We start from the raw sequence: 13569 nt of genomic DNA on the forward strand, positions 1-13569 counted from the left end.
GGTGAAGTCTGAATTAAGTTAGATAATAGGACTATAATTTTCTGATTTTGATAACCATACTAAGTAAGGTTATATAGAAGACTTTTTTGATCTTCAGAAATTAAACACTAAAGCGGCATCACTTCCACCACTCACTCTCAAAAGGTTCAGGAAAAGACACGCAGGGCATGGAAGCACACGGGAGGGGCACCTGGTCCAACCTGGATGCTCCCTCAGGGAAAGCTTGTTGGAGATGAAAAGCTTATTCCCGTCTAGGAAAGGACTCTAGTTAGTCAGCTAAAAGGGCACGCTGGCAAAGGGTGACACAGATTCAGAAGAGTCACGGATGTGTACTTCACACAGACTGTGACTAAGTGTGATCGCACTGTTTCCACAGTATTCGGTGTGAGAGCACCAATTACCAGTGAGTATGGGCAGGACTCTGGGGGCGCCGGGTGTGGGGGAGCGGCCACCAGAAGGGCAAGTGGAGGAGGGCTGAGAAATGGGTCACCGGGAGGCAGGACGGAGGCACAGGGAGGCAAAGGCACTCGCTCAACGAAACTTCACTCCCTCTTCAACCCCAGCTCTCCTAATTTTTCAACTGAATGGAAAATGTTCCATGAACCTAACCAGTTTTTAAAAAGAAAGAAAAAACTTGGCCCTGGCCAGATATCTGTCCAATGGTTAGAGTGTCGCCCTGCTATGCCAAGGGTGCGGGGTCAGGGCACACACAAGAACCAACCAATGAGTGCACAAGCAAGTGGAACAACAAATCGATGTTTCTCTCTCTCCCTCTCCTCCTCCTTCCCTTTCTCTCTCTCTCTAAAAACCAATGAAAACATATTCTCAGGTGAGGATTTTTTAAAAAACACAAACTAAAGACTACCTATATAGGTTTTATACTAGCTTTCTAATCACACTGTTAGGGCTTTTCACCTTACAACTCTATTGAAATTAATTAATACAAACTCAAGGTTAAAATAAGAAATTAGAAGATACCAGTTTCTACCCAGATACCAGCTATTTAAGTTTGGTGCCTTTTGCAATGTTAACCTCTTAATTTATCTTGTAAATATTTCATAATTGCAACTTTAATTCACGAGAAAGTATAAATACGACAAAGTTTAAATCTATTAGTCATAATCCATTTTAGCATCATTCTGAATACATAGCTATTGATAGGCATAAAAGTAAAGTCGTTAAAGTAATTACTAGGATCCACTTTAATAGAATATTACAAGGGTTTCCATTAAAAAAAAAAAAAAAAAAAGGAATGTGGGGTATTTTGTGACAGCCCAGTAAGACAGCTGGAACAAAGCTGTTGGAGCAACAGCTGTGTACTATGTACTGTTCATCTAAAACCACAAACTAAAGTAACCCATGTCAGACAACTTCATTTGACTAACCAGTTCAGTCAATGGCTCCTTCCTTAAGCTGCTACAAAGGCATCCAACCAACTATATAATCTGCAATGATTTGAGGAAGGAGTAAAACTAAACAAAACATCAGTCTGTGTCTTTAAATATAAAATTAAAAACTGGGAATCACAATCTAACAATATATAACAGAAGTCAAAGTTTTCCACACTACTTTGATGCCTGCTAAAATCATGACCATGGAACCACACTTCCTAACGGTAAGGAAACAATCCCAAAACCAAAACCCACCATCTGATGAAGTCTGTATGACTAACTTGCAGCCTCACCAATTCCTGCTCCACTCTTAACTTTCAACTGAATAAAAAGCACTTTACCTAAACGCTGCAGTGGTTAGGAGAAAATTTTAACATTAAGTAACTTGATAATTTAAAAGCAGTTAATTCAAAACAAGCTGTTGGCATGGAAATTCCATGCTAATATTAACGAAATAATAAATTCATATAATACTCAGTTAAACTACCACGACCAACCGTTTAAACGTCTGCAAGTCATTAAATCATCAGACCTACACCTTTGTTTTACACTTTATTTCCCTTTTTTTAATTCCCCAAACCCACAAATCCTTCTCTACCCTTAAATTCACTCCTTCCTCAGTTTAAGTAAGACGCACGCCTGTGTGTGCTTGCACACATGCACATACCTGCGGCAGGTGAATTTCCCCACCCGATTTAGCTGGCATATCTTCACAGGCAAAAGGGACCAAATCACAAATTTAATACTAGTCGCCTACCTTTTCCACAAGGTTTCTGAAACTTACTGCTGTGCCTCTCACAAACCTTCCTTTGCAGTTTGACTCCATTACTTGCTTCCTGTTCTTTTCCTTTCAGGTAACAAACTGCTGACTGTTGTGATCTCAACCACGTGTCATCATCATTTAATCAAAAACAAGACATTAAGAGAAAACCCACCAAGAAATAAAACAGAAGTAAAAACTCTTTAGACCTTACTAAAATAAAGAATAGGTTTTTAAAATTCAGCACAAGACTGGTACTAATTATAAAAGATACAAAGATTTAATTATCATAACATTTTATATACCAAAAAGATAGCACCAAAATAAAGCAAAACTAGAAAGGCAAGGAAAAAAATTTAAAGTCTTCATGGGAGATTTAATAAATGTATTTCAGAGTTTCACAGATTAAATAGACAGGAAAAAAAAAAGTAAGGATAGAGAAGACTTGAAGAACACAATTAACCAATTCCATTTTAATAGATTTGTGCAAAACTTTGCACCTTGTATGACACAAATAAATACTCATTTTTTCTCTAATGTTCTTGGAATATTTACAAAATTCAACGCTACACTGGGTCATTACATTAAAAATTCTTAATGTTCCAAAACAGAATTTACAGGTCACATTCTTTGACAATTGCCCAGTAAAGCCAGAAATCTTTAAAAGGATCAACTCAATCCTTCATCAAGTTTAAATTACTCAAAAATTAAGAGCATATCAAAGTAAAATTATCTAAGAATTGATAAAAAGCACAAGACTTCTTATCGAAGGCTACAACGCAAAATCAGTCTTACAATGCCTTTCCAAAAGTCATGACGGATACTAGACTCTGATGACGGTGACGTAAGAAAACATTCTAGAATTCCTTTAAAATACCTTTAAAATACCTTTAAAACTATAATTATAGCATATAATATACCTAGAGTACTACAGTGAGAAATAAATGGAAATCAATCTTACTTTAAAAAAAAAAGAGAGAAAACTAAAGTTTACATATGAAATCATGAAAAAGACTTCCACACGACACAATATAACATAACCATACTTCAGATTACACACACATACTCTCTCTCTCTCTCCGAAGGACTCGTTTTGCTTCTGGAATTCCAATTTTTATACCTATAGCAAGAAAAACCTTTGCCTTGATCTGCATTTTGCAGCGTAAGATGCTTGCTCTCTCCCCCCTCCACCCGCCCCCAACTCTTCCACTTGCCTCAGTGTAGAAAGCTTAGACTTGAAAGATTAATAAAACTGAAAACTATCCCTTTTAACCATTTCTAATTCTCCAAGTTTATACCTCTCAGCCAAAAACCCAAATGTGGCTGAATGTCTTCGAAGATTTAACAGAATTTTACATTTGTTGAAATCCTGCTGCTGATACTCCAAAAGCCAAAGCTCCCTGGTATCAGCTTGCCCTTTGGCCTCAGAGAATGGGAGTGGGAGCGGCCTCGGCGACCCGAGGGCTGGCCGGCTCTTCCCGCCCAACACCAAGGACAGCTAAGACCCACTCCGAGTGGGAGGGAAAATGAGAACACTCTGCGGCACACGGCAAAGGCCAGCCACACAGAGAGCAAACTTGGCAAGTTCCTCTAGAATGGGCACTGCCTCACCCTTTCACTGCTTACCCGAGGACAGCATGGCATACAGGCTTCAGAGAATCAATGCACAAAATAGGTATTTCACAAGATGACTGAGAAAATGAACACAGAAATGGAGAAGAAAACCTTCCCTGACCGCAGAGTGTTTCGTTGTTTCCCAGGGAAGACTAGTAAACAGAGAAAAACTTCTAGTTCCTGATTAATGTTTCCATTTCCAATGATAAGAGAAGGCTACAAGTATACACAGAGAAAACCAGTTATTCCTGCAGAATAGAAACTTGAGACCAGCCAGATAAAGGTAAAGCCATGGGAGAAAAATAAAGCAGTATCTGCACTGTTTTAATACAAAAATGTTGGGACCCAATAATTTTATACCCAGGCAAATAATTATTTAGCATACAAAAGTAAACATAATCTTAGATATCTTTTCAGTAAAAAGTACTTGAAAGTGTTCTCTGAATCACAATTCATTATAAAACTAGCTGTTGATGAGGACTGCTTGAAAGCACTGAAACCAGTTAGAAGAATAGAAATGGAAAAAGCACAACCCTTAATGAGAAAGGGATTCACACCACTGAGTATTTTTTTTTACCATTATAATAAAAAAATAAACTGCAAAAGACAAAAAAAACTTGTTTTGTTTTGTTTTGTTTTTGTTAAGCCTCATCGAAGGATATTTTTTCAATTGTTTCTCAGAGAGTAGACCTGGAGAGGGAAAGAGAGAAGAAGAAACTTCTATGTGAGAGAGACACATCCACTGGTTGCCTCCTGCACACACCCCGCCCAACCAAGGCAAGGATCAAACCTACAACCCAGGTACATGCCCCTTGACCAGAAATCAAACCCAAAACCCTTTGGTGCATGGGCTGTCACTCTAACTGCTGAACCAAACAGCCCAGGGCCAAAAACAATTGTTTAAAAACAATCCAATCACACACTTTTGGTTGCTTTAAATAAGGACAATAAATTTATTAAAGAACTGGTGGAAACACAGCAAACAAACTGGTAAGTTTCTTGTTTTCTCTAACTGGAAACAACACTATTATTCTGATTTTTAATTAAATGTTTAAGAATATGAATAATTTTAAGGTAAAGCCAAGTAGTAAAAAGCAATATAGAATCTACCTTTCAAAACCACCACAGAAGACAGAAAAAAACACACAGACATATAGCAAAAAACAAGATTAGTGCACAGGGAGGTCATTATGCTAAAGACCATAGCCAAAATCTGTATCGGTCTAACTAAACTGATCAACCTTTCACTTGAAAGACATCTGCAAATAAAACTAAGCAGAAATTTTCTCCTTAAACAGAAGACTGGTTCTTGTTGCTTCAACTCTGTTCCTTCAGGCTCAATTTCATTCAATAACTAGTTAGGGTGATTAAGAAGACCAGATCTTGTTAGCATAACTGCGTAAAACAAACTCTGCGTATTATTATTACCCAAAGCAGCATCAGAGATGTTACCGTTGATCATTCGTTCAAGGTGGTATCAGCCAGGTTTCTCTCCTGTGGCTATTGCCTATTATTTTCCCCTTAATAATTAATAATATCTTATGGGCTAATACTCCAGCTACTCAAGGAGTTTTAACATCCATTTATGATGCATACTTAAGTCAACTGTTATGACTGCCAAATGAGTTTCTAATTCCATCATTTCTTCTATGCTTATTAGTCAGAATTCCACCTTATGAAATTCCCTCTCTCCTTCATTTATTTATCACTATGGAGTCATAGAATCTGACTTTATTTATGGGCAAGAATCAATTACTATCATTATTTATTTCGATGATCATACATTGTCCAAGAGTTAACCAGTGGGAGTTCTTGCAGATTGGATGTATGTCTTTGACATGCCACCATCGTTTTGTTTTTTGAGCACTTCTTTATTTTATGGCACTCCAAGATGCTCCAAGCTCATCTTCTGTTTCCTGCCCCAGCCCTGGGACCAGTCATTTCACCAAAGTTTCTTTTAGTAAAGGTTACTCAGAAACAAAGATCTGGCTCTATGTGTTTTCCCTGCTAATGGGGCGCCCGCTGTTTCTAAGCCCTCTCAGTAGACAGAGCTGGCAAAAACATATAGAGATGTGTGTATGTGTATCCACAATCCACATATCTATTTCTATATCTATCCATATATTTTTCAAACCATAAGTTCATACAAATATCTTCCGTTCCAATCAAACACCACAGAGTTCATTCTAGGCTTCCCCCTTTCCACATTTATAATTCTTTCTCCAGCAATAAGAAAATGTGGCTTCCATTTTCCACAATTATATTTATTTATTTGCTTAATCCTAGGATAGAAAATTGTTTCAAAATTGCAAACCCATGCTTCTGTGACCAAAAAAAAGAAAAAGGAACAGCCTATTAACTAGGGCTCAGTGTTTGTTTAGACAGCTCCTTTGTTTTGGTCTTTATCCTAAGGACAGAGTCCAAATCCAGGTTCAAAAGTTTCTTTCTTTCTCTTTCCCCCTTCAGTGTGGTTATGTTACTCATTTGAAAAAAAGGGTAACACTTGCTTCTGTATGTACTCTACCTTACGGTGGTTTTTTCCCTTCATCGTTTGATTTTATTGGTGTTTGCTGTTTATATACTGAGTATGTAAAACACCATGGTTCCAAAAGTCAAGAAGGTGTCTTCAGAAGGGTCACCACCCCCATTCCCACCCACCTTCTACAGGTAACCAATCTCATTAATTTCTGACTTCTCCTTCCTGGGCTGTTTTCATCCCAATGAACAAATAAGTAAGTATTTTCTTATTTCCCCTTCTTTCTTACACCAAAGATAGTATATTATACATACTGTATACAAAAGGATACAGTAGATCTTTTTATTCATTGAATACTGGAAAGTACTCCACATCAGTTCATAAAGACTTTTCCCATTCCTTTCATAGCTGCATATAATGCTCCGCTGGGTGAATATATCATATCTCATTCAACTCCTATCCTATCCTGTCCATTGCTTATAATTATTTTTAACCACAAACAATGCTGTAAACCCATGCATGTGTATTTTAATACTGTTGGAAATATATCTTCATGATAAATTCCTAAATTTGGGATTATTGAGTCAAAAGGTGAGCACATATGGTCAAATCAAAATGTATCTTATATCTCCTGATATAGTGCCCTGAGAAGAGACCATCATTCCTGTTATTCCTGCCCCCAAAATGCATAACCTGAATTTAACCATGAAGAAACAACCTCTGCAAACAACTAATTTGTATTCTTCAAAAATGTTAATGCCATAAACACAAAGACTAAAGAGCTGTTCCAAACTTAAAAAGACATGGAAACAGAATGTGCTGCATAATCTCTGATTTTCTTTTGCTATAAAGGGCATTCTGGGGAAATTTTGCAAAATCTGAAAAAGGTCTGTATATTAGGTAAGTGATATATCAATGCTAATTTCTGATTTTGGTTATATAGTATATTTATGTAAGCAAATGCCCCTAATTTTAGGATATCTACATGGAGGTATTTAAAAATAAAGGGCAACATCTTCAACTTATATTCAACCGATTCAGGAAAAGAGTGTGTATGTATGGGGGGGAGGGATAAAACAGATAATGATAAAATGTTAGCTTTGGGAAAATCTGGGTAGTTTTTTTCAAAAAGCAACACTGGGTGTGATTTTGACATTTATATTTGTATTTCTAGTACTGAACATTTGTTACTTGTAAACAAGCTCCACCTAGGGAAAAAAACATCACTATATGAGGTGACAAAATAAGTTGGTTGGCAATATTAAACTAATATATACAAACAACAAATTCTGTGACTTCAAAAGTTTTAATTAAACTAAGACAATGCTATTTACTGCTATGTAACCAATAAACAATCACACTGCTTTCATAAAACACTAAAAATAAAACAAAATTTACAAGGTGACAAAAAATTCGAATCTAATTATATCTCCAGTAGCATAATTTGACAACTTATATTTCTTTGCTTCTTTGAGAAGCACAGAAAATATGTGAACATATAAATCTCTGTCTTTTTCATAAAAGCCTGAGCGACATTTTTCTTTGCAAAATAGAAATCAGAGGCCTACCAAGGACATTACTTTAAACTAAATTTCAATCCCAAACACAGACTCAGTGGCTCTGCCCAAAGTAATTCAAGATCAAGGCCTTTCAATAAGATTCAATGACTATTAACTCCACACTGTCTACAAGCAGAAAGTTTTTTACTTATTACCACTTTTCAGTAAGGAGGGCACAGTAGAGCTAATACCCTGCAGGCACTTCTATTTTTCCACACCAAAAAAAAAAAAAAAAAAAAAGAAAGAAAGAAATGTTCATGTGGCATCACAAAATCTGTTTCAATTTTAAGCGATCAATTTTAACTTGAAAAAAGAACCTTTAAAAAATTAAAACAACAGTATTTTAAAAAGTCTCTCCCTCCCTTCCCCTGCTTTTAAAGTTACCATTTATTTTCGTAGGTGAATTAAACAAACAGCTTTCACTTCAAAGCTTAGGAAAGACCCATGACACTTCAGCAACACAGATGAATTAAAAATCCCTTCTCCCAGTAGTTGGTTGCCTGTCGAAAGCAGGCTTCTTGACTACTCAACAGAAGTGTCTCCACTACAATCCTGCAACTTCCCCATTCCAGGAGAGGGATACACACACACACAGATTAGAACAAATAAGAATGAGTTTTAAGAAATTTAGAATTTCCTTGTTTCTCCTCTGACAAAAGCAGTCACCCTCTATAAAAAGACAGTGTTGCCCTGGCCGGTGTGGCTCACTTGGTTGAGTGTCATCATGTGCACGGAGAGGTTGCAGATTCAATGCCCGATCAGAGTACACGCCCATGCCTGGTCCGGGTTGCAGGCTTGATCCCCTGGGGGGGGCAGGAGGCAGTGGATCATTGATCAATGTTTTTCTCCCCTCTCCCTTGCTTTCTCTCTACAATCAATAAAAACATATTTTTTAAAAAAAGAAGACAGTGCTCTTCCTTGAGTACCTAGCATTTGTATCTAGTAATTGTCAGCAGAACCATTTTAACTGTTTAAATGAGGAAATCTCTAGTATGCACCACCATTGGGAGAGATGTCTTATTTTTCAATGCTAAAAATTCATTTGTAAATTACTCTGAAAATGTAAAACGGTAATTTGCACACTAAAAATAAGTCTACAATATAGTTTCAAATTCACAGATAAAAATCATTTTATGTGATTTAAAACTGCAGGATGTGTCTTCAAGATGTAGGAATAGAACAGCAATTCAGGAATCTACATCTTCACACCTGGATGAATTAACTATGAACACAAATAAATGAGTCTTGAAATCCCTTAGGATCTCATCTCCAGGAAAAGGTAATGAAAGAGCACTCAGCAAAAGAAAACTAGTTAAAAAGCAATGTCTGAGTCAGGTCCAGATGAACAGGTTGTAAGACTGACTAAAACTCAGTATATTTGAAATCAGCTGCCCCCTACATATCTCAAAACCTGACAAACTGCTGAATGAAAGGATGCTGACCAAAGACCAGAAGCTGGGAAATTCCTCTCTTTAATTCTGTAAAACATGTTTGGTCTCTTTTCAGAGTTGCTAAATTAGCATTAACTCAAAACCCCAATGATTACTCCATTACTTCCCAAAATTAACCCCCAAGTGATAAAAAGAATTTCCCCAACTCAAAATGAGGTCAACATTCATCACCTAAGTACCACACCAAGTGAGGAGGGGACTATGAGGTTGGCGTGGGAAGGAGGGGGGAGAGGGTTGAAGACTTACAATAAAGAGACCATGTGTCAAGGAAAAATGAATAAATTACAAATTTTGTTTTGGAGGAACAAGATACAGAAGTAACAGCAAATAAAACCAGATAACAATTATTATTTACTTACTCTGTAGATGTGCTAAATGAGGTGCATGTATTACACTATTATCTCCAAAAGTCCTAAAGGTACTACTATTTGTTCCCTTTTCATATAGGGAAGCAGGCTTGGAGAACCTAAGAAACCTGACCAAAGACACACAGCTAGTTAACTGAGTAAAAAAGAACCCTGAATTTGAAAGGTGCAGAGATCTGTTTGACCAAACCCAATATTTAATGAAGAAACTGATGCCCTGAAGAGATTAGGGAGATTAAGATATTCCCCAGTTTTACCTGAGTAGGGAAGCCTAGAACCCAGCTATTAAATGCTCTCCACTTTGTACAATATTAAGATCATTTCCTAGCTACAGTTTAATCACCATTTAGGTATTGGATTTACTAACAGAGCATAAAACGTTTTTCAAAAAACTGCACAACAGAAAGTAGGTCACATACACACATATACTCCTAATATTTTACATTTTTAATCACATTTTATATTTTACATTCATTTTAAATAGGAAAAGACACCTCAACTAAGTAATTGTTGCCTTAATTTCCTAATTTCGCAGCTCTTCATATGTACAGAAGGCAACAAGCAGCGCTAAGGTTAAAGAAAGTCAGGACTAAAGGCAAAGCTGTTAAGTTCTCCACTCCCAAGTTATTATATTTTTTCTGCTCAAGATTAAAAAATAGAAAAATATATACTTGAACACCATAAAAACACTGTTTTTTAATCTCAGGAGTCTCAAAAAATAAGTAAAATCAATTTGTGCCATCCTGATCTCCTCCGGAGAGCTGACTTCTGCTGGTTGAGATTATTATCCTTCTGCCGTGTCCTCTCCCTTCAGTTACTACCGCTAGACAATCACAGCAGAATAAATTTTAATTTCCCAGGAGTCGGACAATAAATAGCTCTATTAAGTGTAGGTGGTAGTCATGTTAGCTCCACAATCTAAGATTAATAACCTTATGTCTGTAACCTTACTATGCACTAGACACTGTTCTAGGCTCTTGACATATGTTAACTCATTTAATTTTCATAACAATGGTACATGGTACTTCCTATTTCCCATTTACAGATGGGGGAAACTGAGGCACAGAGAGGTTAAGTAAAATTTGCCTAAGATTACACAGAGCTAAACCTCTATTCAGGTGGCCCTGGGTTGGAGGGTCGTCCTGTACACCAAAAGGTGGCGGGTTTGATTCCCAATTTCCAGTAGGGCACATACCCAGGTAGTGGGTTTGATCCCCGGGGAGTGAACAGGAGGAAACAGATCGAGATTTCTCTCTCTCTTTCTCTCTCCCTCCTTCTCTAAAACAAAACAAAACAAAAATCTCTATTCAAGTAGTCTAGCTCCTGATTCTCCAGAAAGCCTCCTCAAAGTCAGAGGCTATGTTTCTCCCTTTCACTGGCCCCAAGTCACCTGCCTGTCACACTCCCCTCCCTGGCTGCCTCCTCTCTCAAAGCTAGCACGACTCCCCATACTCACATAAGACATGTCCTGTCTCCCCACTATCAACCATACACTGTACTTTTATCATCCCTTTCCAAAGTGACTCTTTCCAGATTCTGAATTTAAATGTATTTAAATGTATTACAGAACTGTACACATAAAAACTTACAATAGCCATCATTACCCAAGTACATACCACATGTTAGATACAATGCTAAGAACATTCCCATCATTTAAAAGATTATAAGGAATATGCGATCAGATCCATTTTACTGAAGATAAAACTGAGGCTGGGAGAAGCTAAATACATATTTTGGCAATATTCTCACAGTGAATAAATTACAGCAAGACCTGGCACTCAAGACTATGACTCAAAGCTCACACTATTTCTCTATGTAAAAATACACATCTTCCTCAAGCATACATGCCTCCTCTATTTCTTTTATATCATCTAGAGCACCTAGGTACATCATTCTTATTCATAAGGGAGGTATTTCTAGAAAATCATTAGGAAACCAGCAATTACCATTATTCTAATGGTTGTAATACTGTTTCCAAAAACAAAAGGTTCCAATTCCTTAATTGAATAATTCACTTACATTCAGATTCAAATACATTCAGAACCCAGGATTACTCTCTCACTCCCCGCCAACTCCTCCCTCCCCCATTACCTGCAGTCTCCAAAGAAAGAGTTAGCTATAAGTAAATTGTTTTGCTTTGCCCTCAGTTACTTCAAGTCTCTCTTAGCCTTAGGGAAACAGCAGCAGGACAACATCCCTGATTCTGCAGCCTGCTAAACTTAAACCAATCTCACCTCTTGGTGTAATTTTTAACCCACTAATAAGCATACAGTAAATGCTCATTATATAAACATCATTTCATCCTGGATACAAAGGTTTTAGCAGCAGTTGTTAATACCTTGAAATAGCATAACATCAATTACTGCTCATTTAGTCGATGTGAAAGGTAATAACCACATTTACGTTTCAGTACTCTGTATTTTAATGTCACTATTGATAACAAACGGGTGAAACGTAAGGCAGAAATAAATATTCCACCAAAGCACCTTAACAGTACTCATGATATACTAAGAATATCTTTACCTGTTATAACGGGGTATCTTCCTTCTCTCCGAGCATAAGCCACACCTTTTCGGTTGACAAAAGCAGAGACATAACTGGGCTTCTCTTTTTTTTAAACCCCCAGAAAGATCACTCGAGCCTCTTACCACCGAGAGCAAATCCCCAGAGTGAAGAATTCCACCTCCCTTTTCTTTACAACCCCTGACTTTCCGCCTCCAGCGACGAGAGCGGGCTGGGGGCGGGGGAGAGCGCGGTGAACAGACACCGCGCTGGACTCGGCCGGTCACCTAGTCTGGCCCACGCCAAACTTCACCTTGGCAAGGCCAGAGGAGGAGGGCACCAGGAATTCCTAGGAAACGGCCTCCTCCGTATCGGAGAACATGCTTAACTTCCTCGAAGCCACCATGTCCCTGGGGCATTATCACACACTCCCACCCGGGCACACTACCTAAGAGAATACTTAAAAGAAAAGCACGCACACACACAAAGAGAAACACTCCTTGAAGCGGGCAGCTCGGGCTCGGCGAGCGCGGAGGAGCGCGGAGACCACGCGGAGCCTCGGCCGAGTTGCCCCCGCGACCGCACCGACGGTGCAGAAGGCGGCCGGGGCAGCTGGAGACGCAGCGCGCGGGACTCCAGCCCCGCGCCCGGGCCCTCGGGGCAGGAAGCCCGGCGCGGCGGCGCTGCCTCCCCGGGAGGGCTCGGGCCCCGGCCGGAGCGATAAGGTGGATCGGCGCTTCCTACCCTCCCAGCTCCGCCCTCCCGGCCACATTCCTGAGAAGCCCGACTCCGGGACGCGGAGCGGGGCGCAGGGCAGGCTGGAGCGCGGCGCCGCGGCCACAGGGGAGGAAGGCAGAGCCAGAACCGGCCCCGCGCCCCGCGCCCCACACCCGCCCGCGCGGCGCCTCCGGGGCGGGGTCGCGGCGGCCGCCCCGCCGCAGGTAGCGCGAGCCCCCGCCCGGCGCCCCCCCCGGACGCCCCCCGACAGGCCCGCTCCAGGCACCTGGATGAACTGGATGGTGAGCGCCGACTTGCCCACGCCGCCCCCGCCGACCACCACGAGCCGGTACTTCTCCTGGCCGGAGCCGTCCCGCCAGCCGGCCGCGGCCATGTCCCGCAGCCGAGCCCAGCCCGGCCACGCCGAGCCGCCGCCCGCCCTAGGCCCGGCTCCCGGGGACGTGTGCGGCCGGCGGGCTGCGGGCGGGCGAGCGGGCGGGCGGGGGTCGCGGGCGCCCGGAGCTGCCGGGAGGGCCGGTGCGTGCGGCGGCGCGGCGCCCTGGCCGGCCGAGTCCCTCCCGAGGCGCGGGGGCGCGGGGCGAGCGCACGGGCCGGGGGCAGCGGCGGCGAGGGGCGCGGTAGTCCACACGTCGCCGCAGCGCCTGCCGAACGCAGCCTCCAGCGCCGCTACAAATGGCCGTCTGGGGGCCGGGCTGCCGGGCTGGCTGATGCAT

The 13569-nt window shown here is 40.7% G+C and overlaps 1 protein-coding gene across 2 annotated transcripts in view; it reads right to left on the reverse strand.

The window, feature by feature from the left end:
- The window catches only part of RRAS2 (RAS related 2), a 68915-nt gene extending 55686 nt beyond the window's left edge, over positions 1-13229 (reverse strand). The window contains exon 1 of one of the 2 annotated variants that reach the window (XM_087821747.1): positions 13122-13229. In XM_087821747.1, the coding sequence (XP_087677873.1) occupies positions 13122-13229 (108 nt within the window). Of the gene's footprint in view, positions 1-8508; positions 10943-13121 lie in introns of those variants that run through there. The other variant, XM_016225196.2, reaches the window with a different exon arrangement.
- Positions 13230-13569: the final 340 nt, after the last annotated feature.

This window comes from Miniopterus natalensis, chromosome 11, assembly GCF_054644295.1.
Source record: "Miniopterus natalensis isolate mMinNat1 chromosome 11, mMinNat1.hap1, whole genome shotgun sequence".
Classification (NCBI taxonomy): domain Eukaryota; kingdom Metazoa; phylum Chordata; class Mammalia; order Chiroptera; family Miniopteridae; genus Miniopterus; species Miniopterus natalensis.